Source organism: Fonsecaea monophora (genome assembly GCF_001642475.1).
Source record: "Fonsecaea monophora strain CBS 269.37 chromosome Unknown Scaff44, whole genome shotgun sequence".
Taxonomy (NCBI): domain Eukaryota; kingdom Fungi; phylum Ascomycota; class Eurotiomycetes; order Chaetothyriales; family Herpotrichiellaceae; genus Fonsecaea; species Fonsecaea monophora.
The window spans coordinates 178,066-205,126 of record NW_019173975.1 but is presented as its reverse complement, the minus strand read 5'-3'; the positions used below and the strand labels follow the sequence as shown (position 1 = coordinate 205,126).

Genomic DNA, 27,061 nt, shown 5'->3' with positions numbered 1-27,061 from the left:
CTGCTGGAAAGCTTGGATACTTCAAGAGATCCTGGGATCCTGGGCAGTCAATGTGCTGACGAGTATTTACAAAAGATCGAGCAGCCTGGTTGGGAAAATTTGGTGGCACAAATCTGTGACAAATGCAACAGCTTTGAACACTCAAGGCCACCAATTCATCGAAGAGAAGCTCATACTCATGGGCTCAGGGTGGATGGATGCAAAGCCATCGCCACAATCTCGTTGACATAGCTTAGGTATAACAGAGGAGTAAACTTATCCATTTCCTCTTGGACCCTGTCCACCGCTCCATTAAGTTCTCCTTTCCGTGCATACAACTCGGGTGACAAATGGTGCCGAGCAGAGGTGACCTGAGAGTCGTATCTTGATACCCAGTGTTCTGTGCAAGGACACGTCGAAGTTTGCTCTGGTTTTGACGCAACATCCTTTGATGCGACGAGCCTTCGCGGTCGGGAATGGGCAGGACTTGGGAGGTCTGGCCATTGATCATGTGTGACCTTGGTAGGATGGGTACAGGGCCAGTGTGCAGTGGAAATCGATAAGAAGAATGGGTCAAGCACAATTCTCTAACTTTAGGAGACACATTAGTTCGAGATGGCAGCAGACAAGGAAGAGGTGACTATTGATCGCAACAATAGCGCGAATATGGTCTGCGGAGGGGACGATCAGTCACCTGATATCCCACTTAGTCAGCTACGAGTCCAACTCCAGCCACGCACTAGCCACCCACAGCCGCCGCAGCCGCCGCCGCAGGAATTCCGCTCAGAGTCACAGTTGGGGCAACTTGGATCATTACGCCATTGTTGCGACTGCGATCCCTGCTATTCTTACTCGCACGCATCTGCTTGCCACGAAGAGAAAACCGCGTCTGCCCCTGCGCCATCGCCATCGCCATCGGCTTTCTCCTTGCCGTCAACCGGTCCTCATATCATCTCATCCCCTCCTCCCTCCTCCTCACTTCCAGCATCCGCTCTCCATTACTATCCCAAACATCCGGCCGACCCCATCCAGAAGCCTCAAAAGGCATACTTTAGCCCGCATCGAGTCCCTTCCTCACATTGTTCCCCGGCTTTCACCCCATTCTCTCCTGCTACCGCTTCCACTGAGTCCGTCAACGAGTGCTGCGCGCAAAGCGCTTCGCAGCCACCCCGCACAAAAAGAAAAATGGGTTTCACCAAGACACAGAGGATTTGTATTCTTCTGGGCATAGACTCTACCTTTTTTGTGATTGAACTGGTCGCCGGTTAGTGTGGTCCTCCATCTACTTTGTGCCGAGTTCGATGACTGACCGATTCTCCAGGCTATGCAGTGCATTCTTTGGCCCTTGTGGCTGATTCGTTTCATATGTTAAACGATGTCATCTCCCTTTGCGTTGGACTATGGGCGGTCCGTGTCGCCAATACCGGAAGCTCGAAAATGTACACCTATGGCTGGCAGCGAGCCGAAACACTGGGGGCATTGGTCAATGGAGTCTTTCTAGTTGCCCTTTGCTTGTCCATCTTTCTAGAAGCAATCCAGCGATTTGTCGAACCACAGCCTGTCTCGAACCCCAAGCTCGTCCTCATTGTCGGCTGTCTCGGTCTTGCCTCCAATATTCTTGGGCTTTTCCTTTTCCACGAGCACGGTCATAGCCACGGCGAGAAGGAGCAGGCGCACGAGGATCCCGTAAGATCTGCCGAAGAAGGCCATGGACACATCTACGACGACAACGGGGAGACACAAAGAGTCGTGGACGAACATGGAAATATCGAAGACATCCTCCCACAATTTCGAGTGGGCAGTTTCAGATCCCCTGATCGTCGAGCTTTCACAAAGTCTGATGAAGAGAACACAACCATCTCAGCAAGATCTTCGAACACCCCGACTCGTAAATCGATCGCTAACGGCGAAATCCATCCCCGGAACCGCCGTCGCACCTCGGGTTCCTTTGGTCGGGGGTTTGGCTCAGTCGATAATATCCACATTCATCCAGCCTCATTCCGCCAGGATATTATCCACGCGGCGCGGTTGGAAGAGCACTCCGAATCAGAAACCTCAGAAGAAAACGCCTTGTTGATTGAACCCGATTCACCAGATCAGCGCCGTGAAAGGTCAGCCAATGGTTTACAATCGTCCTCAAATGACAAGCGCTTCCCCGGTTATGGCAGCATCAGCAAACGAAAGAGCGTTGACTACAGTCACACGGACCACCATCATAATGCCCCAGCCGACGGCTCCAAATCGGGCCATGGAAGTGGTGGGCATGGCCATTCGCATGGAGATCTGAATATGCGTGGGGTTTTCCTGCACGTCATGGGCGATGCTCTTGGAAATATCGGTGTAATAGCGACTGCACTGATCATCTGGCTGACTACGTTCCCGGAACGCTTCTATTTTGACCCTGCAATATCCCTTGTCATTACCCTCATTATCTTGGGTAGTGCCATTCCCCTCTGCAGAGCCGCTGGGCGCATTCTCTTACAGGCAGTTCCTGTGGGCATGTCGATCGACGAGATCACAGCAGACATCGAATCACTTCCACGAGTTATCGAGGCCCACCACCTCCATGTTTGGCAGCTCAGTGATACCAAGCTCGTGGCGAGCTTGCATGTAAAAGTTGACTGCGAGATTGACGGTACTGGGTCCTCCAGCTACATGCATCTAGCAAGAGAGATTCGAGGCTGTCTACACGGCTACGGCATTCACAGCTCGACCATTCAACCCGAATTCGTGAATGAGGATGATCCGCATGCTGCTGAACCAGGAGCTGATTCTGACGAGGGTGCTGGTAGTGGGCAACTGACTCCAAAGCACAATACCAACGCAAGTAAGACTGCGAGTCTCAGGAGTGAGGGTCAACCAACATGTTTGCTCGATTGCGGTGATATGTGTGCTGGGAGCAAGATGTGCTGTCCGCATGATGGCAAGCACGGAAAGAAGTAAAGCATTGGTTTCCTTTGTCATAATATATGTTTGAATCTTCCACCAAGAGGGCGACTGGGGGACTTGCGCAGACGGCTGGTCTCGGTCTGCCGTAATGGAGACGAAGAACCGACTTGATTTTCATTGCAAGTCCAGGACGTGGAAAGACTTGAGAGACTAAAAGCGTTGCACGGTGGTCTCACCGCTTACTTTTGTGACATTACATCAAGGCACGACTGCCCTTTTATGATACATACATGTTGTGTCTGTTCGGTGGAGGGCCACATCAGACCCAGTGGTCTTTGTCGTCCCCCCGACATTGGGCCAGAGAATCCAATCAAACCATTTCAGCTGCCAAAGGGGTCGTTGACACATACTCTTACGACCACTGTTTGATGCGAATCGTGACGGCTACGGGGGCTTGGTGGACTCGTTAGCCGTTCCAGATAAGCCACCCATAAATCAGCACAACTGGCCATGCCGTTCGCCATAACGACTGACCAAAGAATGCGAGTCGAGATCGGGGCGGTCGGTTCCTTCCCCACTGATGTGCTTTGGTCGATTTCGGCATCCCCCAGTCGTCACTGTCTAGTTCGCCTGGGCTAGAAGAACTGTTTGGGGCGTAGTCGATGTAGGGTGGCTTGGACGGCGAGGAGGTCCGCGATGAAGCAGGGAGGTGTCCGTACCCGCCCATCTTGCGCGTGGATAGTCGTTGCCCTGCTGGGCCGTTCTGGACGCAAGAACTTGTTGATGTGTCGAGGGTGTGAATGTGATGATTGTGGCTTTCACTGGTGGGTAGTAATGGTTCGGATTTGTCGCGATATGCTTCTTCAGTCGCTGTCGAAGGATTGTACCGGAGAGTACAGAGGAGGAGGATGCAAAGGCTCAAGCCAAGTACCTGGCCGTAGCGGATGAAGATGTTCAATTGGTCTGGGAGCAGACACAGATGATTTTGTACCGTATCTCGCGGCGTGGACAGCGATGAATCGCCAGACATCGCCTTGTTCACATCGACCGGATTCCAGAGACTGACGAGCTGAACCCCTGGTTTGCGGATGCCCATAGCCCAACTCATACTTTTGACAGTGATTTCTCTGATGCGGCCAGTGAATTCGTTGTGCTCGATTTCGCAATAGTCATGATCATCGCCGGAGTAGATCATCGTGATCTCCTCTGCAGTCAAATGCTTGACTATATCTTGTGAGATGAGTGGAGTAAGGACATTTTGATACTGGTAGCCTGCTTGCAGAGGTATCACATTGCCTCGTTCTCGCATCGGTCCACAATTGGTCTCACTGGATCGGTAAAGGGGGACGTGCGAGAGTACAATCGTTGGGAACTGAGACGAGCTGACTGGGTAGTGAGTTCTCTGTGTTGGGTCCGATTGTTCGACGTCAGCAGCGTTTTGTATCGACGGGGACTGCAATTGCGGCAGTGGACGTTTCCAGTTGAGTCTGGTCTCGCATGTATGTTGCACGGCCTTGGCCCTAATGGATTTGGCTGCCACGAGGAACTCCTCAACAGGTTTCCATATCCTGCTAGAGGAAGTCGCAGCGGCACTCCCATCCCCTGCTCCCGAACTCCCCGTTACTGGATCGACCTGATCCATGGCACTCAAAGACACTGTGTCCAAATGAACAAATGAGTGATTACCGATGATATCGATTCGATTGAGGGGCCCGAAGTAGACATCGAACCTCTCCTTCACAGGCAATTGTATGCCTGCCGCAAACCCCAAATCATGGTTACCCGGGAGAGAGGCCAGAAGACGACGACCTGTCGGTTCAGCTGCGCTCGCAAAAGGGCCTTTCGTCCACGACCTCAAGAAGAGGTTGGAGAAGCGAATGTATTCTTTCAGCCAGAATTGCGATCCGAACCTCTTGTACCGCTCCTCGGGAGACGTCGAGTCTGTAGTGCCCCATTCCCGGCCGCCATCGAACAAGTCACCGAGGAATAGGGTCGCGTCAGGCAGGAGATACTCTTGCAGATATCGATAAGAGCGGCGGAGGTAGCGATCGGTGTAGATGACGGTTAAACTGGATAAGGGCCATGGTCTGTCAGGGTAGGTGTGAGGATCCACGAGCTGGGGATCGGCGACAAGGAGGACATGATGAGGTCGAGCATGGCTAGGCTAGGACGGGGTCAGCGATGTGTCTCTTTGTTCATAGGCGTTTAATGTGCTTGGTTACCCATGATTCCCACTGTCGCCATACACACCGAGCGACACTCTGTTGGAAGGTGTAGCGTTCACCCCAGAAGAGAACACATATCCAGAGTAGCACCAAGGCCGACGGAAGGCTGAGAAGGCGACGTCTTATCCTGGGCAAGGCATTGGCTTTCATTTCTCTTGGATACAAGGTGGAACGTTGGCGGTCGTTGTCGCCAACGTCCCTCTTTGGAGATGGGAAACTACTTAAGGCAGGTAAGGCGTGAGCCGCAAGTCAGGGGGTTCCGGGGATGGTGAAACCGACAATGACCGGCATTGACCCTTTGACCCTGCGCCACCAGCGTGTCGGAATGGTCCCCCAGCGACGCCAGGTATCTAAGGCCACGCACACCTCAACCAGTGACTGGTGGTGGTGCCCATTGGGGGAGCGGTAAGCATGTTGACTAATAGCATCGTGAAAGCTTTTCTTGTGGGCACTGACTGGGTCCTACAGATGCTACCTATTCAGGGCATCTCGCTCAGGTATAACTGGGTACTCGACGTCCTCGAATTATGGCCCTCTTCGACCTGACTCAGTTACTGATCTCGCCATCATCATCGCCATCATGCTCAACTGATAGATCGCCTGCTAAAGCCTCTATATCGCAAGCAGCCCTCGTGGCTCGAGCCATGTCCTCGTCCACAACCAACCCGCCTTCACCTCCTCATGGACGGCGTCTCCGTCGCCAGCAGCATTGCTGGTCTCGTCACCCTGGCCTTGCAGGTCAGCGCTACAATAGCAATCTACGTCAACTCCATCAAGGAACGCGCCAACACGGTCAGGGAGTTGCATGATGAACTTCTTCTATTGGGTGAAGTCCTCAGTGGACTGCGAGATTTCCTGGAGAGCGAAAAAGTCAAAGGTCGGGTTCTCGACACCCAATCAGTCCTCTCCAAGGCTATCAGAGACTGCCGTCAACGGATGGAGCGCATTGGCGACAGATTGAAGCCCTCGGAGGGTGGAAAGGTTGCTCGTGCTATTGACCACTTGAGGTGGCCTTTCGAGCAGAGGGAGGTCATGCAGATGGTAGAGAACCTACGACGATATACCCAAACGTTTCAGTTCGCTTTCACAATCGAAGGATTCAACTTGTTGTCCAAGACCTCCGAAGATGCTACGAAAGGCCTGCAAGAAATGCTACTAATTTCCAAGAAGATGAGCGAACTGTCGGCTCAGATGGGCCGGTCTGCTGATGAGTCCTCTAAACTTGCTCTGCAACTCGAGGCAATCATTGACCTTGTTCCCCTCCTCGCAAGAACAGTTGCGGATGTCAACGAGATATCTCAGGCTACGCGACTGGCCGAACTGAGAGAGCAGGAGAGGCGCACTACCGAAATCTTGGACTGGCTGGCTCCCCTCTCGTCCCTACACAAGCACCGGGATTTGCAAGTGCGAAGAGCTGAAGGCACGGGTCAATGGTTTCTTGAACATCCCGAGTTTTCTCGGTGGATTGACGACGATTCCAAACACGATCTCCTCGGTGTTGGAGGTCCTGGCGCTGGCAAGTCTGTCCTATGCTCTCATGTTGTTGACTACCTGCGCAGCAAATTTCAAGACCATGATGTCGCCATAGCCTTCTACTACTACGACTACTCCGACCAGCAGTCGCAGAATCCGTCGAGTTTTGCAAGATCGCTCCTACGCCAACTCAGTTCCCGCGGCGAAGTGGTCCCTTCCGCTGTTTCCGAGTTCTATCGACGCACTCGGAATGCTGTCAAAGATCAAACTTGGTATCATGACTTGCTGAAGATCATCCGCCGCGTGGTGGCAACCTTCAGCCGTTGTTTTATCATAGTCGATGCTCTCGACGAAGCCGATGTTCAGACCCAGCGTTCAGGCCTTTTCGAGGTTATCGATGCCATTAGAAACTCTCCTGGAAGCACAGTGAAGGTGCTAGCCACTCTAAGACCGCATGTCCTTGATCTCATGACCAAGTTTCATGAACCTTCGACAATTGATATCCTGGCGAACCCTGGGGATATCCGGCAGTTTCTCGCCCGAACGATAATGGAGCAGCCAGAGTCCGAGTATTTGATGGATGACAAGCTCAAGGAACATGTGCTCAATACCTTATGCACCAATGCCAATGGCATGTTTCTACTCCCGGCTCTGCAGATAAAGACTATTCTAGACCAGATTACGAAGGCAGATGTCAGGCGAGCATTACTTCATCTCTCAACTGATTTGACTCATGCCTTCCAATCAACCATTCAGAGAATTTTTACCCTGCCCAAGGCAAGACGCGACCTTGCGTTTAGAACATTGATGTGGGTGTCCCACGCCAGGAGACCGATGACTGTGCGGGAGCTGCAGCATGCCATGGCATTACGGCCCGAGGACCATGATCTCGACAGGGACAATCTCCCCTCTGTGAAGATGCTTATCGACTGCTGTTGCGGGCTAGTCGAGGTGGACTATGAGAGTTCAATTATACGATTGGTGCATCACTCACTTGAGGAATATCTTCGTGAGCACGACCACGGTCTCTTCACCGATGCCAACCTCGTCATTACCAAGATCTGTCTTCAGTACATGATGCTGGATTCAACAAGAGATCTGCCATATAAGAACCGTAGAGATTTCGCGAACGCACTGGAGGATGTTCCATTCCTGCAGTATGCAGCGCTCGAATGGGGCCACCATGCTTACAGCGTTCCCGCCGGGGAGATCAAGGACTTGGCCCTTGCACTTCTTTCTAACAGTACCTGCTTGCACACCATCGCCAGAGTCCGGGATTTTCGATCTCCAGACCTCCGGGACTGGGCCAACAAAGCCTGGGCGTGGGCTTATTCTGGTGGTGCCGGGATCTCGTTGGCAGCAGGATTTGGGCTTAGCGAGCTTCTGAAGATCCTGATTGCGGAAAATCGACATAATCTACGCTTAGGCGTGCGCAACGTGTACGGAAACACAGCTCTGCACGAAGCAGCTTTTTTCGGCCACAAGGAGGTTGCGGAAATTCTGGTTGCAAACGGTGCCAACTTGCTGGACACGAATTGCGGTCAGAGTACTCCGTTATATCTCGCAGTATCATACGGTCAGCTTGAGATTGTGAAGCTACTTCTCAAATACGGACGTGATCAGCTGGATCATCCCGGCCCAAGAGGCTTTACAGCCTTGCACAAGGCTGTTGAGCAAGGAGACGAAGAAATGGTCAGCACACTTCTCCAGGCAGGAGCTTTGGTTGGCGCCATCGATAACCAGGGAACAACTGCTCTACACCTTGCCGCTTTTCGTGGCTATATCTCCATTGTCAAGTTGCTAGTTGCTTCCGGCGCCGTCGTCCACGTCAGGGACAAGGAGGGCCTCTGTCCTCTCGATTATGCCGCAACAAGTGGCTTTACTGATGTGGTGGCTTTCCTCCTGGAGAATGGGGGAAGTATGTTTCATAAAGGTAGAGAACGATGGACTCCTTTGCATCGTGCAGCTCGAGGCGGACATACAGAGACAGTTGCTTTCTTCCTGAAGCGAGGCGCCAACGTGCTGGCGACCGATTACAAAGGCAACATTCCATTACATCTCGCAGTGCGGTCAGGTCAAATTGAAGCCGTAAGGACACTTCTCGAGCAAAACACCGATCCGGACCACCGACGCGCTCAACTCTTCGTCCAAGATCGAAAAGGTTCTACTCCGCGAGTCGTCGCTTTCTTTACCGCCCACTACGACATTCACAAGTATCTCCGGGCTGCAGAGTGGCAAGCTCAAGGTATTACTACACCCAGCAGTGCAAACCGGCTCACCACAGCTATCGAAAAGGGCGATCTGCCTTCAGTGCGTGCCCTTTTGGACAATAATCCGCAGTCGCTCACCTCGCTCGACGAAGACGGCCAACCACCCCTCCACGTCGCAATACAAGAAAATCAGACACGTATTGTGGAATTCCTCCTCCAGCGCGGCGCATCCGTCGAATCGGTGGGCTACCACGGATGGCGTGCTCTGCACATCGCTGCCTCGACGGGGAACTTGGAGCTGGTAGAGCTGTGTTTGTCTCACGGGGCACGCGTCGATACGTTGACGAATACAAAACAAACGGCCTTGCACAAGGCCGCATCGTCCCACTCTGTGGCCGTGGTCCGCCGCTTGCTATCTGCCGGCGCGGACCCTGCGGCCATGAACGAGCGCGGCATGACGGCCCTGCACATCGCCGCGCACCAGAACGACATTGGCATTGTGCGCATGCTCGTACTGGAGCATGGCGTCGACGTCCTGGCCAGGGACCGCCAGGGCATGACGGCAGGCATGTGGGCCGAGCGATCGGCGCACCTCGAGGTGTGCGCGTTCCTGGCGGCCGAAGCGCGGAAGACCAAACAAAAGAAACGAAGCAGCGCGGGCGAGCACATTGCGGCCACCGGCGACACGCAAACCAGGGACAACGCCGATGCGCTCGCTCTCGGAGAGGTCCGGGACGCTTTAGACGGTGCTATCGAAGACAACAACAGCAACACAAACCAGCCAGAAGGGAGCGCAAGGGGGATAATAACGACGTGAACCAAGTGGGACAAGGACGATGAGTCTCTGTTTTTTTCGGCTTGTCAGAGAAATGGACCAGCTAATGGTACAGATTTATTCTCGAATCCAGGCTGGAGCTACCAGACCTGCATCTGAATCTGTCTGGCTGGCCCTCTTGTATCTTCCTATCACTTGTCTGTCTGTCTGTCTGTCTGTCTCTGTGTCTCTCTGTCTCCTCGTCTCTGCAATCCGAAGGGAGAGAAAAAGGAACTCCACACGCCCGGTGCCTGGGCAGTCTCGAGGTTGTTGTACATGGATCATCAACAGTCGTGAGTAACACAAAAAGTGAATTGTTTCCCGCGGTATCGACCGACCAATCGCATCGCGTATGCCTGCGATCGCCCTGCCGTTCTTCGGGGTCGAACCAAACAAACAAGATATTCCTTCTCACCGAAGGCGAGAAGCTAAGAAACCCCACGGAGAGAGTGAGAAAGAGAGAGAGCATTCCAAAAGCGAATATGCCTAGTGTCCCTCCCTTCCATTCAGTCGTAGTCGTACAAAAAACAAGCAAACAAGAAAGAACGGGGAAGAGCTGTCATACAAATCCATCCCAGTACACAAAGCACGTCGATCACCATGTGATGGTTGTCTCTTGGAGTCTCTCTGACAGTCCTGCCCCGAGAGTAGTCTTCCCCCTTTCGTCTCCTTCACCAAAAGCCCGCCTGTCGCTCCGTTGATTTATATCCTATTGGCGTGGACTGTCGTGCTCTCGGTGCACCGGCTTGACTTGCGCTATCATCGGGTATGACCGACTCGCCAGAGCCAGAGAGTTTTTCGTCGTCAACGAGAGGGATCTTCGCACCACCCAGACCCAGCCGGTAGCGCCGGCCCGTCTCATCAATCATAACCTGGGCCTCGGTGTTCATGCGGACGCCGGGGACGTATTGTGGCACAACCGATCCTCCACCGCCAGTGCCGCTGTTGTTCTTAAGCAACGAAGGTCGACTGAGGGCCTGAGAAGAATCTCGAGCCACGGTGGGAAGCTTCAGTATGGTCTGTGCTTTAGGGCCGAGGACTGCTTCGAGCTGCTCAAAATCTTTCTGGGCCTTGTCTGCCAGGCGTTGTTGTGTGCCATAATTTCGCATCCCGACGAAATCCATCTTGGAGACCGTCTGAACGCCAATGTCGAGCATGGAACGCATGACAGAGTGATCAAGGAGTGATTTTCCGGTGCTCTTCGCGTCAGTAAGCTCCCCAATCTCTAGGGACTCATTCCGCTTGAGCGCGTCATTGATTCCAGTATGAACAAGAGACATTTCATAGTGGATGTGACCGCCGTCTGCGAAGTCTTTGTAAGCGGTTTCGAAGCCTTCGTAGCCTTGCCAGAGTCTCTTATCCTCTGGGTGCACTCGAAATTGAAGATTCTTTGCCTCTGTCACCTTGAGCAGGATATCCCGTCCATCCGGACGATTGGTGCTGTGGTAACTCTCCCGCCTTACAATGAGGTTGCGAACCTGGATTTCATGGTCGTTGGGCTGTCGAAATACCAGGAGCAGTTTATTGCGCCCGGGCAAGACGTGGAGAGACTCGACAAAGGCACTGATACTCTGAGCGACAGTCTCCGAAGGATCCAGCCAGTTCAAAGGACCTGTCAGTGTGGCAGAGAGATCCCATACCTGAGCTGGGACATGTATGTTGACATCGCCGACCGTGACTAGACCTTTTCGCAACTCGTACTTTCCAGATTCGTTTATGACGATCTGGAAATCTTCGTTGAAACGACTTTGGCAATGGAACTCGTAGCTGACCGACTGCGGACCAGGGTTAGGGTTCCAAAGCTTGCCAGTGCCATTCCCAATGCTACCCTTCAACTCAAAAACTCGGTCAATGTCAGCACCGTTGGATGTCAGGATCTTGGTGAAACTGGAAGAGGTATGAGCTGATCCGGGACGACAGTCAAAGTATGAGCTCCAGTCGTCAACAGTATGCTGTGTTCGGTCGCGCAACTGCTGGCCCGGTGTGATAAGAACTTGGCCAAATTGTAGCTCAAACGTCAATTTACCGCTAAAAGCTCTGCCAATCTCAAATGCTGGCTCCAAAAGAGAGATGAGCTTTGTCGTCTGTACCGCTCGAAGTTCATTTGCGACAGTCCCTGGATATGCCCCAGACATGGCTGAATGCTTTTTTAGTTGCTGTCGTTTCCACTTGCTCATCTCGTCTGGCTTGGGAGAGGCTGTCCGTGACCTTGGTGGAACATTTTTTGAGGTTGGATATGCGTCTGCCAATGCCGCAGCTATGCGTGCCTTCTTCTGTGTCTCTGTTTCTTGCTTATTAGACGTCTTTCCAGGATTCTTGCCCTGCTGTCGCATTGTAGAATGGAATCTGGGCGACTCTTCCTCCGCCTTCTTATTCATCGCTGCTATCGCCTCCTGCACCTGCTGTATGCTCCTTTCTCTCGCAGCAGATTGGTCGAATGTCGGAATGAATCTTGTAACGTAATCGGATCCCGCTTCGCTGAATCTCAGTCGAGACAATCCCGACGCCGACGATCGAGATGTCACGCTGGAGCGAGCATGCAGCTCGGATGGTGCACTTCTTGGTGGAACCGGCTCCCCGAGACTGTTTTCCTGGTTGAAATTAGTATTGGTGGCTTGCGCAGGCAGAAGCGGGACATTGCAATCCAACCCTGGGGGCGCAGTAGAAGTCCTTCCACTGGTTGCAGGAGGCCCCAGGTCGACAAGAGTGCCGTAAGTAGTTCGCGCTCGCGGCCTACGATGTCCTTGGCCTCTTGTTGCTCTATCAAACAAGTATCTGGCACGTGGCCTTCCATATCCTCGCTGATCAAATTCGCCTGCAGGTTCCCCAGATCGAAATCCCTCTGGCTGCGCCACGCGTTGACTTTGACTGTAATCGTGGGCTTGACCCGTCCCGCGACGACTGTCTCCACGATAGCGGGTGTTGGTCGGCCCTCGGTAGCCATGAAGACCTCTTTGGCCCCGGAACGACCGTGTTGGAAATCCCTGCCCGTATTCACCAGAATGGAGAGGTCTTGTAAGTGGCGACGTACTCGGGGCCTCTGGAACGAGAGATGCAATATCTGTAGCCGAAGATGAAATCTCTTCGGCCTCGATTGGCTCTTCTGCTTGACGATAGGATGTGGCTGCGCTACTGAGACCAGCATCGGACTGAGACGGCGGATTGTATGCCAGTCCTTCTGATAAATTTGGGTCGTCGTGATTCTTTTGGTGCAGAGATCCAAGTTGAACCGTTGCTGCAATGACATTGACTTCAGATGCTGCGTCAAGAAGATCTAGAGTTCGGTTTTGTGCATGGGATCCTTGTTCAGCGCGGTCCGTATTGACCGCTTCCGATACATCGATCAGAGTGCTTTCGTTTGCGTTGCTAGCTAGCAGGGGTGGCAGTAGAGATTCCGAATTTTGAGCACCTTGACTTTTGTCGTCCATCAGATCTTCACTCTCTGTCTGCAGATGGGACCGGGTGTCTGTGACCTCTTTGGTGGGAGAGTGGAGAGGTTCAGACGTAGGGACAGACGGCTCTTCATCCTCGCTATCAGACTCTATGGCGACTCTACGGCGTGTCGGCGCCACAGAGTCCATTGGTGCCTCTGGGGCGATGTCCGGGTTCGCTGATTGCACAACATTGGTCGTCCAGGCGGCAATTCTAGGATCAGGGCGTTCCTGAGGCGGAACAGGGTCACCAGAGTCTGCCGAGTCCGGATTGGAGGTGATGATCGGGTCCATATTCCTCGGATCTCCAAAGCTTGTATAGACTTCTGTATCCCAGAGCCTCGAGGCCTGTAGTGTGGGTGTTGGCTTTTTGGCTTCTTTTTGGAGATTTCGAGGTGTATAGAATTCCTGCGTCTTTGAGTTCCAAAGACGAAGTTCCCCAATGACTTTCCTCGAGAGATTGTGTTCCATTCTGTTGACGACTACACGTTGGTAGCCAGGGTGGTCCAAGTCCATGGTCACAAACTCTATCCTAGAATCTGGGTGGTTCGGCGGCCAAACGAGGAGGTTGCCGACCGCTGGGAAAGACTGATTGCCAGACTGTTTCTCGAAGATTTCCTGAACAAAATATCAGCGACAAACACTAGACGAGTTTCAGAGATCTTACAAGCAATGGCTCAAGCCTCAAAAGCTTTTCACGAGCCAAATTGAAGTCTCCTTGGAAGATTCGATATCGCTTTTCTGCTTCTTCCGCAAAGAGCGATGAGCCTGTCACTCGGGTGATGTCTTTTGCGTACATGGGTGGAAGTATGCCGATGTTCCCCTTCGCAGGCTGCCAATAGGTGGTCAGGTGAACCAGGCCGTCCAGTGCGTCCTGGTCGTTGGATTCCTCATCGGACTGATATTGTAGCAAAATGTTTTTCTCGGCGGCCTCTTCGTCGTATGCCTCTGGGATGATGTCTGTCATTACCGTGCCTTCCACAGGACGAATCCGAGGTTCGTCGTCAAAGCCGGGCTGGAAAGATTGGTGGTACTCGATGTATCCAGCCATACGGCTAAGAAATTGTGGCATTGTGCCTTGATCCTCGCTGTTGATCTCTGCGCAGAATACCTATGAAAGGTCAGCTATTAGCTGTATTCCAGTCCTCCTGGAACCCCACGACACAAACCTGATTGGGTGCATCAAAGTAAAAGAATGCCGCAGCCTCGGCGTCATGACGAGTATCTCTACATCAATCTGTTAGTTTGTGCTGACTTTGAGCTGGATTCAAAATTCAGGCGTGGAAGGCGTACTTGTCATTTTGGATCAGCTCCTTTGACTTGATGGAAAGTGTCAGTCAGGGTGCAAAGGTTGATTTCAAGGTAGCTCAAACTCACTGCCAGCTCGCTGAATTCGTGGAGCGACCCCAGCATGATCGTCTTCTTCGTCGCCATTTCCACCAGCAGATCCCTGTACCGAGTACAGGGTGCTTCCTCAGCCTTGCGGCTAGGAAAGAGTGCCTCAGGAGGAGAACAGGAGAAAGGAATCGACCATTATTTGCCGTAGGGGTACTGGATACAATGATCTGTTATGCTGGAAGAGGTAAAGCGACCTTCTTCAGGGACACCGCCTGGGTAGTGGCTTCTGGTGAGTGGACGAAGATGAGGGTTGTGTGGCGGAAAAATATTTCACCGAGAGTTATGCTCTCGCGAAGGAGCATCTCAGCCTCGTGAGTGTTTGTAAAGCAGCGAGTGGCACTCGTGGTGGTGAATATTTGTCGTTACTGGATATTCAGGTGAAAGAGGTGAAGATGGTATCTGACCTGACGTGGGAGCAATAAGCTTATGACTGATGGGACAAGCGTTGCCTTTCTTTTTTCATCCAGAGCGAACATCCCATGCTAGTATGCTACCATCGTTATCTTGTCCATGCAGCCTCCCTTTGTTCCGATGCACGTTTCTAGCCTGCTTGCTCGCCGTTGTTAGGATTGTTTGCAAGGCAAATAGGGCTGCGGTTTGTTGTTCAGCGGGAGTCCTTCAGGCACATCTCACGGTTACGATGAAAGGTAGATTTCAGGGCACGTTCTTGACAAATCCGAGCCGACAGCTCAGTCTTGAACACTGAGTGGCAGGAATAGGGGTTTTGTATTAACCGTTTTTATGTATGTTGCAATCATCACTTCGTATAGTCATGTCAAATCCTGTGCAACACTTTAATCTCAGAAAACCCTTCATCTAGAAGCCTTCGCAGACTCCTTCCGCCTATGTTTGGTGAGCACATTCTTCGTAGGGCTGCGGCTTCTCTTCGAAAATTCATCGTGCGCAGAAGGTGGTCTTGAGACACGATCTCTTCGTGAAAGCTGAAGTTGTTCTTGTACCGGATCGGGATGGTTATGATTGACAATATCGTCGACTTTCATGACCCATCGCATCCTTCCTGTCACTTCGGTCATTTCATCCAGCTTCTGAGTCAATGCTTGATCATTGTTGATTGCGGCGTGACGGAGTTCCGAGATGGCAGCGTCGACTTCATATCTGTAGGCCTTGAAGTTCGTCGTTAGTCTCTTGGTGAGCTCTTCGAGCTGGGCAATAGTCTGCCGCTGCTGCTCGGCGATGATTTCCAATTTCTGTTGCTTGTCCAGATCATCTTGCTGTCTCCGTAGTAAAGTATCAAAACTGGACCTGATCTTGTCCAACCCACTTTGGTGTCGATCGTAATCCACCTTCCGACATGCCACCACGGTTTCGTATTCTACTTCTTTTTGAACGGCAAGAGCCTTTGCCTGGCTGGCGTGATCTCTCCAAACCTCCTCATTTGAAGCTGCTGCAGCAGCTTGGGCTTCGGCAGCTGTAGTTTTCAATTTCTCCTTCCGCAGCTCCTCACGGAGCTCTTCGACTTGCCTCTCCCTGCGTGTCAGTTGCCGAAGATTTGCTTCGTGAGACTGCTCGTAGTTGCTCGCCCGATCCTGCAGTGATTGGTTCCGTGTCTTCAAGGTCTCATTCTCTTTCTCCGCTTCCTCGAGCCGCGTCTTAAGCAGTTGTTTCTCGCGCCGTAGGCGGTCAATGTCTCCTTGAAGTCGCTCGATTACTCTGCCTGACTTCCCAGTGCCGGCGTGACCGATCGCCGAGGACCAAGGTACGGACTCAGACGAGGGTGAGGACTCGGAAGAGGACAAAACTATCCCTTGGTCAGCTAATGGGACAGCAGCACATACAGGATGCGTAACTGTACCTGAACGCATCATAGAAGCGCTGGATACTCGGCCCTGAGCAGGGCGTACCCCGTCTGGTTGACTCTGCTCCTTGACGACTCCATTCACTTCGGGCATGGTCGATATCGTATTCACATCAGAAAGTGTGGGTGATGACGGCCCTGACGGAAAGACTGAGTCAGCGTGGTTCAGGGGATTGTTGAATGTGTAGACACAGCTGAAAGCCGGCCCCCAGCCGAGAGTCGTGATGCAGGTAGTTGGGTACATACCCAAAAAAATATCCCGCCCTGCGTTTACTGGAGTTGCGGAAGTTTTTGAAAGACGTGACTTCCTCCTCATGACACGCCCTGATCGGTCAACTGCGATCTCACAACTGGAAGAGTAGAAAATTCGAGGCAGGTGTGATGGTAACGGCGACTGCTGTGAGCGCTTTCTGGCTTAGGGAGCAATCGCAGGTAGCAGTCGTGATTGATTCACGCGACCACAAAAAAAAACGAAAGATCTCTTGTGTATCAGCGAAAAGGTACAGACCGAAAAGACAGACTCCTGTCCCAGATTTGTGATGATGGCATTTATTGTTATTTGAGATCAGCCGTTTGGGTTAGTGGAGATGGCCCGGTCAGCAACGCCCGGGAGGTTCGGACAGCCAAGCGGCCCAACAGCCTAGCAGCCTAGCAGCCCGGGGGGGACGTGTCAACAGGCAAACCCGGTCCACCCACGCGTCGGGCACCGCGCCTAACTAACGAGAGAAGTGGCTTCAGTCGACCGTCTTTGGGGGCGTGTGTCTTCCCCTAACCCCTTTCTGGGGAAAAGATGTTCGGTAGGTTGACGCTAATGCCAGGGGTAAAATCCAAAGTGACGCATTGTCCATAATTCTGGGAAACGGGAGATGGGGACAAAATTATGGTATTTCCAACCAGACGGTTTGCTCTAATTAATGGCTTCCCAGGAATTCCTCAGCCCAAGAACCTGAACGGAGTCCCTTTTTGATTAACTCAAGAACATGACTGCAGCAAAGACGCCCAGCACCAGTGCCGCCGAGCTACCCAACTGCCCAGCAGCCCCAGCATCTGGCACCGTTGTCGTAGCCGCAGCTGTAGGTGCCTCCGATGTGGAGCTCGGTTGGCTCGTACTGCTGGAGGACAGGGAAGAGGAAGAGGAGGTCATATGTTCGGTCACAGCGGGAATCAAGCTGGAACTCGAGGTGGACGACAGGGTTGCGGAGCTAATTGTGAGGTATAACTCAGTTTCGCTGAACACCGACAAGACACGTGTTGGATGGCAAACTCACCTGAAAGTCATATTGCTTGCAAATATGGTGCTTCTCCCCGACGAAGCGATTCCAGTGCTCGTGGGGCTGATCAGGCTAGCAGTAGCATTGCCAGAGGACGTGGGTGTGGTCAACCCCGAGAGTGAGATTGTCGACGTCCCACTTCCACCCGCGATCGAGAACAAGCCGCTGTAGTTGATCGAGTCCTGTCCCTGCGTAATCTGGAGGGCATAGTCCCTGTGATCGACGCCTGTCAGAAATTCGACCTTGTGCGATGTGGGTGAAGAGGTGAGGACGCCACATACGAAGCAGTCGCCAAGCTCAGCGAGACATTCCACACAAAGGAGTTTTCCGTCACACTATCTGCCAAAGTCGCGATCGTCTTGAGGTCATCCGGGTCCCCTTCTCGAAGTGTTATTGTGACAGGCGAACCATCGCCGCCGGCCCAAGAAATACTAAGCAGTTCGAGTTCTCAGCATAGTTTATTCTTCCCAGACTCTTTGCGGAACTGTGATGTACGCACTTATAGGACTGTCCAGCAACTACCACGGCAGGGACGGAAGTAAAGGCGATTCTCGCCTGGGCAAGAACATGGGTAGCGAGAGACGCGCTCAGTAAGAGGAGCTTTGCCGGAAATCTCATTATCGGAGGGATCGACCGCAGCGGGACTGATGGCTGGATTTTGAATGTTGAGGATTCGGTCTCACAAGCTTAGACTGGAAGCAATCACTCAGTGAGGAGTATCGAGTACAAATGTCGACGTAGTGGAAAGTAGAACTGCAGGAATCAAAAAGAACGAATGGATGGCTGTCTCAAACAACGCCTTGCACAAGAGGGGTTTTTTTCTTTCAAGGAACGACACGATTTGAAGCAAAGAATTAGAAGCATGCCCAGAAGATATCAGCAGATCGACCCCCATGTCCGCCTAGAAATTTCTCTGCTTCTGCGAGGGAAAAAAACCGAGATCATGAAAAAGCCTAGATCCCCCATCTATTTGAAAAGCGATGCGCAGGGCCAATAGCCGACAGTAGCACCAGTTAGAGCTAGCTAGTTTCAAACTGGGCAATCTTGATGATCCACCATGTAATCTCAAGCAATTCCGCCGTTTCCTAGTCAGAAGCCTGAACAGACACCATGCGAATGAGACAAAGGTCAAGAGAACTGAAACAGAGGACATAAGCCGACCGTCCACCCTGGTCAACCCGCAAAGAAATGCTCTGTGCATCGGGTGAATGAGAGACATGAATCAAAACAGTCAGCCGCGTGTTTCTCGTCGGCTGCAGCAAAGTTGGATGAATGCGGCTGTGGCGTGGCAACCTACAGCCACATTCAGAACTCGTCCTGGACATGCGGCCGCGGTACGCCACATGGCTTCCCCTCTGTGACAGGACCAAGCCATTGCACAGCTCCGTACACCGGGAAAGAGTCTTTCGTGTCACGAGGAACCACTGGCCGCGTGGAGACTGATATGGAAAGTCCAGAAAGCGCAGAAAGCGGTACTTCATCACCAGCCGGAGTTCGAGCCCTCCAATTCAAAGCATGGCGAAGTAACGGTGTGACGGTCCGCGGCGAAAGATCTCGAAGGACGCCTCTCGACACACCCGCCGCCAACGTGTGAGTCATAGAAATTTCGCCGCGCACTTGTCCTTCGGGAAGGCCATTCGGATGCAGCATTGTGACGTTGGCGGCATTGAACTGAGCATAGGTTCCAACGAGGTTTGGTGCGGCGGGCCAGGCCGACACCTCCTCCGGGGGATCACCCATGAAGAAGTCAATGCAGAAGCTTGTATTCATCGGGAACCGATCAACAAGCACAGTAATCGACCACTGCCGGTTGAGGTTGTTAACACGGAGCTGCCTCGCCAGGTCAAGCGAAACATGACCGAAACTCTCGGCTATGCTGGAAGATCGTCGTCTTCCCTGTTTCGTGGAGCTGCTGAATGTGTTGTTGGACGAGGGATTATAAAGCGAGTTGACCGCAATCCGTACATTGTTGGCTAAGTCGTCCGAGCCCATCTCCCAGTCTGGGAGTTCCGGGTAACTGTAGCCAAATACTTTCGTGCTTCGAACGTCATCCGATGTGAAGAGCGTGCTGCCACCGTCAGAATGAAATGGTGCCAATGCTGTTAGGTGTTAGTTTCCACATCTTTTGCCTTTTGGGTGACACCAACCGGTTGTTCCCGAGTCGACAAACCCAACATTCTCGTAGTACGATCCATATGCATTCACGGTCGGTTCGATGTAGGTGTCCGGGTGCAGCGCTTGCCACATGGCAAACAGACGATCAACGTTGGCATGATGCAGCCAGAAGACAGGATCAAACCCCGCGACTTCTGGAAACTGCATGTGACCATATCCGCCTATGCTGTTGTGGATGCTGTTGTGAATGGACTCAATATTGTTCGCGGTAACCCATTGGCCACCAGGCCAGGTGCATGAGAATGCTGTGTAATTCGCCAGGGATGTGAACATTTGATATGTCAGCGATTGGATCCTGGAACACCGTGAGTCAAAGCGTGCCAGCTCGAGGGAACGGATTGACTCACGCAGGAGCGTTGGCCAGCAACGCCGCAGTGGCTGCGCTTTGATTGCTAGATTTTGTGTTCAAACTCCACCAGCGAACAGTCTCGGAAAAGTTGGCCATCTGTATGTGCGTCGCGGTCAGTAGATCCTCGAGGATTCACAAGAGCACCAGGATCAACTCTACCGGATCGGAAAGCGGAAACCCATTGCCCACGGCATCAGATTGGAAGACATAATTGTAGAGAGGATTGGCAATTGTTTGTCGCCCAGTTGGAGTGTTGATGGAGATTTGAGGCTGCGCAACCACGTCAGGCAGCGCTGGATAAACTGCCCAGTCCCAGTAAGGAACCCGTAAAGTGACGGCGGCGCTCGAATATTCATCACGTTGATCATCGGGATAGTCGTTGGCAATACCCTGCGCATGCTGCCAGATCAATTGCTGTAGATGTTAGCAACAAGGCCACAAGTAATGACAGGGGCAAGGCCAGGTACCTCAAATAGTGCCACATAAGGTCGGTGCCAGGTCGGAAATGGGGTTGCAGCATGTGTGCAGAATCCTGGATAGCTCCCAGTGCCTGATACACCGTCCCAAGGAATTCGAGGGAACCCATGGATTCCTGCCTCTGGTAAGCATCCGTGCAAACAATGGCCGACAATCAGTGACCTGAGATTTGAAAGTAAGACAACTCTTCTGACTGGTCAACACTTTGAAGCTCTTTCAGAGCGAGGATAAACAAATCGAAAGCCGGGCCTGAATTTGCAAAGTCATGGATCTCGTATCGCAGAGGTCGTGCTCCTGTGGTCGAATTGAGGCCGCCCAGGGCACCAGTGATCTGGACAGCGACCAAACGATTACTCAGGAACAGAATCAAGAGGAGAAGCAATGCAATGGGCTCTTTGCAGCGGAGGGTAAGAGACAACATGGTCAGGAGATCGAGCAGAGGAAACCTGACGAAGACAACGGGATCACTTTGCTTGAGCGAGCATTTCTTTCATAAAGCAACTCATGTCCTCGGGATGCTAACCAACGCCCCAGATCTCCCACACACCCTGAGCGACTCAAACGCAAGGATTGTTTGTTAGACATGCAGATTGCCAGTCTCTGGGACCGCACACCGATGCGCTGGGCCCGGTGGCTCGGGCAGGTGCATCCGTTGCCTCCAGTCGCATTGTAACAGTGTTGCAAACAGTGTGGATAGAGACCATCTTCAAAGGGGTATTATTCAACTCAATTCCATCTGAGACCGCCTGTGTATACTCGGTTCTAACCGCGATTTGAATATTTGCTGACGACAGGATATACACAGGAGACGTTCACGATTCTTGGTCCAAACCACCCCTGTCCATAACAGTGTCCCACAATGTTTTTCCGATATAGTGAACCCTAGCGGAGTTGGTGCAACGGGTGTTCTGTGTTTTGCTGGTGATACCAACCAGGGCAGATGTTGGGAGGCAAACCAGGGGGGGTTCTCTTTCAAGAGGGTGCGCTGCAAACCACCTCCTGCAGGATTTATCTGTCTGATCCTGAGATTTGCACCCGTTTCACGTATGACAGAGCATTCCAAACCTGACCTGAGATGATGTAGATGTGTGCCACATTAGACAACCAGATAACAGAAATGGAAGATCGGGATGCGAAGGAAGCTGAAGGTCTTTCCGTGACGAGCGGCTTGGCCCGAGCCTGAGCCACGTCGTCATTTCTGTTCCGCGCACTTACGAGTTACGAGTTACGAGTTGCCAGTCCCTTGTTCCCTTGCCTCCGGCTGCCGCGGAGTCGCGTAGTAGCGGCTTTTTTTCTAAAAAGGTCCTCGATCAAAATTCAAAAGGAAAAGAAATAACGCGCGTGGTAAATAAACCATTACTTTTCGCCCTTGTCGCCTGCTGTCTGTCTTTGCTCTTCTTCTCCATTAGAACCAGGAACCTCAATAATCGCAGGCACCGTCTGCCTATCCCTTACCATGGTCGAGTACACACCTGCTCCGGAAGACCTGTCGCGTCTCAACCCCATCCAACGCTACATGCAGAAAGGCCAACTCGACAAACAAGATTATGTCTACCTGATCCTCATCGTCCTCGTTTACTTCATGGCCAGGCCTAAGATTGAAGAATTCTTCAAGTGGTGGATGAGCCCGAAGGAGCTGCAAGAGGGCGAACAAGCCCGGATAGCATATATGCAAAAGGCAAAAGTTGGACCAAACGTGATACGGGGGACCGAGACCAGGAGTCTGGAGACGATTCCCGAAGTCTCCGCCGACACTGCCACTGGCACCAACATGGATAAAAAAGGCAAGGTGGTGAACCGGAAAACAAAGGACAAGTCGGGAACCGACAAGCTGTTAGACTGGGAAGACGAGCCCGAGAGGAAGCCTACGGAAGGGGACAAGTCAGATGTTGTCGCGTGGCTCGACAAATGGTCTAACGAAGAATGAATACAACATCGGAGCTGAAAGACCTCGATTGACTGGAAACGTGGGGTACAATGCATAGCCCTGTAGGAGCATTCCAGCTCTGGGCAGACATCGATCAGTGACACTCATCCCGTGTGCACGAACAGGCGTGTCAGGCTTGGAAGACAAGGGTTGATGATGATTGTCAGTTGGAGGCTATGGCCTGGAAGTCTGCCCTTAACTTGCGTTACTTGAGTATCTGCCACGATGAATGAGAGGCCCAGGACATGACATGCCTGTCCAGTCATCTGTGACCTGGCCGATGGTGACTTCATGATGAGCCATTCTGCTTCATTATCATTTTGTGGACATGGTTTGGATTTAGAAGAACACGGGTACGAAGTCGTCGCGTTCAGACCGTTCTTCCCGCTTCAGCCTCATTGTCAATCAATTCCTCATCTTCACCTTAACCTGCAACTCTCTTGCGCATGGCTTTTATTGCTTCTCCTGGCCCGCAGCAGAAGTTTATCCGCGACATTTGTTGGATAGCGACCTGCACGTCGCTAGGTCGACTTAACACTCGCCAGAAAGGATCGAGGACGGAGTGAATGGTTGTGTATGCCAGAAGCAATAACTTTACACCATCCTCAAGATCCTCGTGAGACAGAAGAGCTGGAAGGTCCCAACGTCGATATCTGCGCACAGACACCTACGCGACAGAAAGGCACAGGCTTCCTCTCGGAGAAGTACCAAGAATTCCCATGCTCTGGTTACTGGAAATCTCAACTCGTGCAAGACCTTGAAGGACGTGTGTCTGACGGAAAGGAGAAAGGAAACTCTGTATTCGACGACGAAATCGGCTGAGGCTGCGCGCTACTCACAACGCAACGGCCTCATCAGTGTTGGCCATCGTGCGGTAGCCCGCACAAGTGGCATCGGCTCTGTTGGCTCCGTACAGGAGGCTGGCACGGCTGGCCGCCCTGCTTGTCTACCACCCTACCCACCGAGTGATGTTCACAGTGACTTGGAGGTCTGTTCCAATGAAGTTGGGGATTCGGGGAGTGCTGGCTGACGGTGGAGCATCTACTACTCAGTATTACAAAAGTTGTGTCCATTTACTCCTTTTGCCATGGCTTATGTTTGGGGAAGCTTGGTTCGGTAAGATAAGAAGTGGATACACGGCACGCGAGTTGCAAGGAGACATCTGCATAGATACATATGTACCTCCGGAGTAGACACGGTCTCCGACGTTTGCGGTTTCCGCCGTAGCCGCTCTTGTACCTTGTATACGAGTACGGACATACCTCCAGACAGAGTATGCTCGTACTCGGTAACACTGGGTGCCGAGAACGCCGGCGTGGATCCTGCCGATCTTTAAGCTGACCGACAGCGTGTGAGCGGGTACATGGATGGGGGCCATTATTATTATGAATTCTCTTTGCCAAATCAAGTAACATATCAAGTAATACGAGAAAGAAAGGGGGGGTCTGCGGAAAACATGGGACGATGGTGCGTGCCTTGGGACCACACCAGACCATATCATACATTCCACACAACCGGTCGGCGCTTCAAGAGAATATTCTACAGACTCACTCGAGAGAGACTCCCCCATTCTGTCCCAACGAGTAGATCCTCGCCACAGAATCATCAATCTAAACAACATTACCGGAACATCCTCGTGGTCGCTTCTTGAATCTCGTTTCAGGTCTGCTCCCACCCAAGGGTGATCGGGGCAAGAAAATTGCGCTCGGAGGGCCTCCATACTCCTCCCATTCTCCCTTTGTGCATTTGCCGTTTCCTCCCCACTCGTCTTTGCTTTCCTCGGTAGAAATGGCCGTTTCATCGATGCGTGTCCAGGTACTGCGGGGTGAAGGAAGAGTAGATACAGAGAGGAAGAGAAAGGGGTTCTTCTCCCCCCCGTTCAGAGGTGCAAGGTCGTTTCAACAGTAGAAATGTCGATCTGAGAAAAGTCCAACTTTTGTCCGATGCTCGCTCGCTAGAAGACGTTTAGACGACATTAGGATAGATGGCACGGAAAGAAAGCCCCAGAGACGGGGGGCGTTATTATTGTACAAAACCCAACACGGGGCGGTGCGGCTCAGGGATCTCTGTCGTTCAACAACAGAGGCTCGGACTCGGGGTTATGCTCGCGATAATTGCCTGCCACGGCGGCGCCCAGGCGGGCTCTGAGGCCAGACAGCTTTGGAGGACGCGGAAGTTCTGGGAATTTGCCGTACAGGAAAACGAGGCCCAGGAAGCCGAAGCCCAAGACCATGCAGCCGAAGACCAGGAAGAAGATGGACCAGAATGCGAGCTGGGGAAAGCAGAGTCAGCTTTTTGAGCAACCAAAGTGGAAACAAACGGGAAATGGTAAGAATTGCTTGGGGGAAATCCTCACAGAAGGCGAAGGCGTCTTGACCACCGCCGAGTATGCCATCACACCATGCGATGCGTCCAAGGCCGCGACCCTCACGTATCTGTGGTTCTTTCGGAGCGCAAAGCTCGTCTCGAACCCGTCGCGTTTCGCTTCTTGCATTGTGACAAACTCGTGATCCTTGGCCTCTACCGCCCTGGCCGTCTCCAGCCTCCATCCCGTAACCTCCGTCGCTCCATTCCAACTCACATATACCTTTCCCCGCTTCACCTTCACATCCGGGACTGTTTTGGGTCTCCCCACCCACGGATGCTTGAACACGCGGTACGATTTTACCAGCCCGAAGTCGATGATCTCAAATACGAGGTGGGGTGCAAAGTGTGCGTTGCAGAGCATCTTGCCCTCGGCCGAGTACTCGACGTAGGTGGGCGAGTTGCCGAATCCAACGAGTACGTTGCCGCTCTCCGGAAGCACTTGCACAGAGCCCTGGGACACATTGAGAATCTTGTCTGGGTGGACGAACGCCTGCAGGAGGGTGGCAGTCATCTTCTCCATGTCAAGGTGGATCAGCATGCCCTTGCTGTGTGCGGTGGGGTTGTGAAAGACGTTGTTGGCGTGGTTGTCGAAAAGCGATATCGTGTTGTTGCCCTGCCACGTCACATGGTGTTGCCAGGCGAAATCGGTGGCCCCGTTGAGGTCTTCAAAGTGATTGTTCTTGCCGCCGAGCTGCCACAAGATTTCGCCTGTCTTCGAACTGATGCACAATACGGCGTGCATGTAACGGCCTGAGATGAGGTAATCCCCCGAATCTGTCTTGTCGACGCTGTTGATGTGGAAAAAATCAAAGGCGTCCTTTTTCGATTTTCCATATCCATCCTTGCGAGAAGGGCTGCTAAATACATCGCTCATACGGATATGGTCTGTGGCTTTCCATTCAAAAAGTAGATCGCCCGTCTCGATATCGATTTCTTGGAATTGTCCGTCCTGAACCCAGCAGCTCTTGCCCAACCCCAACTCCGTGCAGTCTGCTTGGTGTTTATGGTGTATCGTTATAAGTGCAGTGCCTTGCGGAGTGATGCGAAACTCATGAGAGTCCGCCTTGAGACCAGCACCATGGGGGTGTACCCGATGGACAACTTCGTAAGAAGAGTTAAGCTAGAAGGTCAGTGATGCATTTAGAGGGCCAGAGAAATGACAGGCCGTACCAGCACGTATGACTTTTTGGAATGCTTCGAGTGACGTTTCTTCTTGGTTTTCGTCCAGAAGGTCAAGTAGTCCTCGCCCTTGTACTTTTGTACATTGAAGTTCATGGCCTGCTCGAATTGATCGTGCTCCATCCAGACCAAGTTACCCCTCGCATCTAGAATGACTGGACCACGTGCCGCGCCGTTGACGAAGGGTCCCCTGGGAGTGAGGAAGATGTTCCCAGAGTCACACCTGGAATCCCATTGTGTTATCCTGGGCGCCGGCGCCTCAAGATCAACGGAGTGAAAATGCTGGCGGGGATATATGCCACGAAATCCCAAGTCATAGGCATTGAAAGAGAATGCAGTCACCCAATGTATGGGAAGCGCTGCGAAGAACAAAAAGGAACGCATGATAAGATGATCGCGGAAGCAGGATAAGATGGTCGACGAGACATGATTAGATGATCGAAGGGGACTTATAAGAATGAAGGTGGACAGGAAACCAGCGCCGGCCAACAGATCGTCGAATGCAGACAGTTTGATTTGCTTTCTGAGCAGGCCGGAACACTCGGAACCTGCTTTGGCCTCGCTTGTTTACTTGCCACGGGCCATTGTAGCATGGTTGCATAGCGAGGTAGAGCCTTGTGTTGTCAAAAACTTCCACTCCCAAGTCGTCCACGAGGAATGCCGGCACCTTAACCTCGCCATCAGAATCACAAGCATCCATCAAACAACAGCTGGTAGAAGCATACAGAAGTTGGTAATTGCTTGAAGTATTTGGTGTTCTTGCTGGGCTCAATCACAAAACCCACTCAGGTCGTATGATGATCTGGGTCTCGTTCTTGTCGCACAGGCAGCCGAGTGGCTTACATACTCGAAATTGTATCTCACGGAATTACCACGTACCGGCATCCGTGGAAGCTTATGACGGGCCAGAAAACCGACCGGGGCACGTGCTCAAGGCGCTCTTGGTGGCCCCTGGCGCCCACAGGGAAAGGCTCAGCTAAGCAAGCCCAAGCAAGACCAAGCAACAACGGCCAAAACAAGGATATGAACTGGCCTGCTTCTCGATTGTGAACCAATGAAAAACAAATTGTAGAATCCACAG

General features: G+C 52.4%; 9 protein-coding genes across 9 annotated transcripts; 3 read left to right on the top strand and 6 right to left on the bottom strand.

Moving 5' to 3' along the window:
* Positions 1–1,164: 1,164 nt before the first annotated feature.
* Positions 1,165–2,922, top strand: AYO21_06420 (hypothetical protein; the record flags this gene model as incomplete). The annotated part of the gene is made up of 2 exons (XM_022656380.1): positions 1,165–1,243; positions 1,301–2,922. 2 exons carry the CDS (start codon positions 1,165–1,167, stop codon positions 2,920–2,922), a joined length of 1,701 nt encoding a protein of 566 aa, XP_022511356.1.
* A 412-nt stretch (positions 2,923–3,334) lies between these two features.
* Positions 3,335–5,243, bottom strand: AYO21_06419 (hypothetical protein; the record flags this gene model as incomplete). The annotated part of the gene is made up of 2 exons (XM_022656379.1): positions 3,335–5,032; positions 5,091–5,243. 2 exons carry the CDS (start codon positions 5,241–5,243, stop codon positions 3,335–3,337), a joined length of 1,851 nt encoding a protein of 616 aa, XP_022511355.1.
* Positions 5,244–5,774: 531 nt separating this feature from the next.
* Positions 5,775–9,593, top strand: AYO21_06418 (hypothetical protein; the record flags this gene model as incomplete). Its single annotated transcript, XM_022656378.1, has 2 exons — positions 5,775–8,484; positions 8,533–9,593. The coding sequence occupies 2 exons, from the start codon at positions 5,775–5,777 to the stop codon at positions 9,591–9,593; spliced, it is 3,771 nt and encodes a 1,256-aa protein (XP_022511354.1).
* Positions 9,594–10,261: 668 nt separating this feature from the next.
* On the bottom strand, positions 10,262–14,455 carry AYO21_06417 (hypothetical protein; the record flags this gene model as incomplete). The annotated part of the gene is made up of 5 exons (XM_022656377.1): positions 10,262–13,639; positions 13,689–14,132; positions 14,191–14,248; positions 14,315–14,340; positions 14,399–14,455. The coding sequence occupies 5 exons, from the start codon at positions 14,453–14,455 to the stop codon at positions 10,262–10,264; spliced, it is 3,963 nt and encodes a 1,320-aa protein (XP_022511353.1).
* A 776-nt stretch (positions 14,456–15,231) lies between these two features.
* Positions 15,232–16,329, bottom strand: AYO21_06416 (hypothetical protein; the record flags this gene model as incomplete). The annotated part of the gene is made up of 2 exons (XM_022656376.1): positions 15,232–16,178; positions 16,233–16,329. The coding sequence occupies 2 exons, from the start codon at positions 16,327–16,329 to the stop codon at positions 15,232–15,234; spliced, it is 1,044 nt and encodes a 347-aa protein (XP_022511352.1).
* An 873-nt stretch (positions 16,330–17,202) lies between these two features.
* On the bottom strand, positions 17,203–18,124 carry AYO21_06415 (hypothetical protein; the record flags this gene model as incomplete). The annotated part of the gene is made up of 4 exons (XM_022656375.1): positions 17,203–17,437; positions 17,504–17,719; positions 17,788–17,937; positions 18,006–18,124. 4 exons carry the CDS (start codon positions 18,122–18,124, stop codon positions 17,203–17,205), a joined length of 720 nt encoding a protein of 239 aa, XP_022511351.1.
* Positions 18,125–18,811: 687 nt separating this feature from the next.
* AYO21_06414 (hypothetical protein) lies at positions 18,812–20,928 on the bottom strand (the record flags this gene model as incomplete). The annotated part of the gene is made up of 6 exons (XM_022656374.1): positions 18,812–19,605; positions 19,654–19,976; positions 20,029–20,126; positions 20,190–20,444; positions 20,498–20,580; positions 20,670–20,928. The coding sequence occupies 6 exons, from the start codon at positions 20,926–20,928 to the stop codon at positions 18,812–18,814; spliced, it is 1,812 nt and encodes a 603-aa protein (XP_022511350.1).
* Positions 20,929–21,963: 1,035 nt separating this feature from the next.
* Positions 21,964–22,434, top strand: AYO21_06413 (hypothetical protein; the record flags this gene model as incomplete). The annotated part of the gene is made up of 1 exon (XM_022656373.1): positions 21,964–22,434. One exon carries the CDS (start codon positions 21,964–21,966, stop codon positions 22,432–22,434), a length of 471 nt encoding a protein of 156 aa, XP_022511349.1.
* Positions 22,435–24,490: 2,056 nt separating this feature from the next.
* On the bottom strand, positions 24,491–26,103 carry AYO21_06412 (hypothetical protein; the record flags this gene model as incomplete). The annotated part of the gene is made up of 3 exons (XM_022656372.1): positions 24,491–24,706; positions 24,791–25,921; positions 25,972–26,103. 3 exons carry the CDS (start codon positions 26,101–26,103, stop codon positions 24,491–24,493), a joined length of 1,479 nt encoding a protein of 492 aa, XP_022511348.1.
* Between the last annotated feature and the right edge of the window lie 958 nt (positions 26,104–27,061).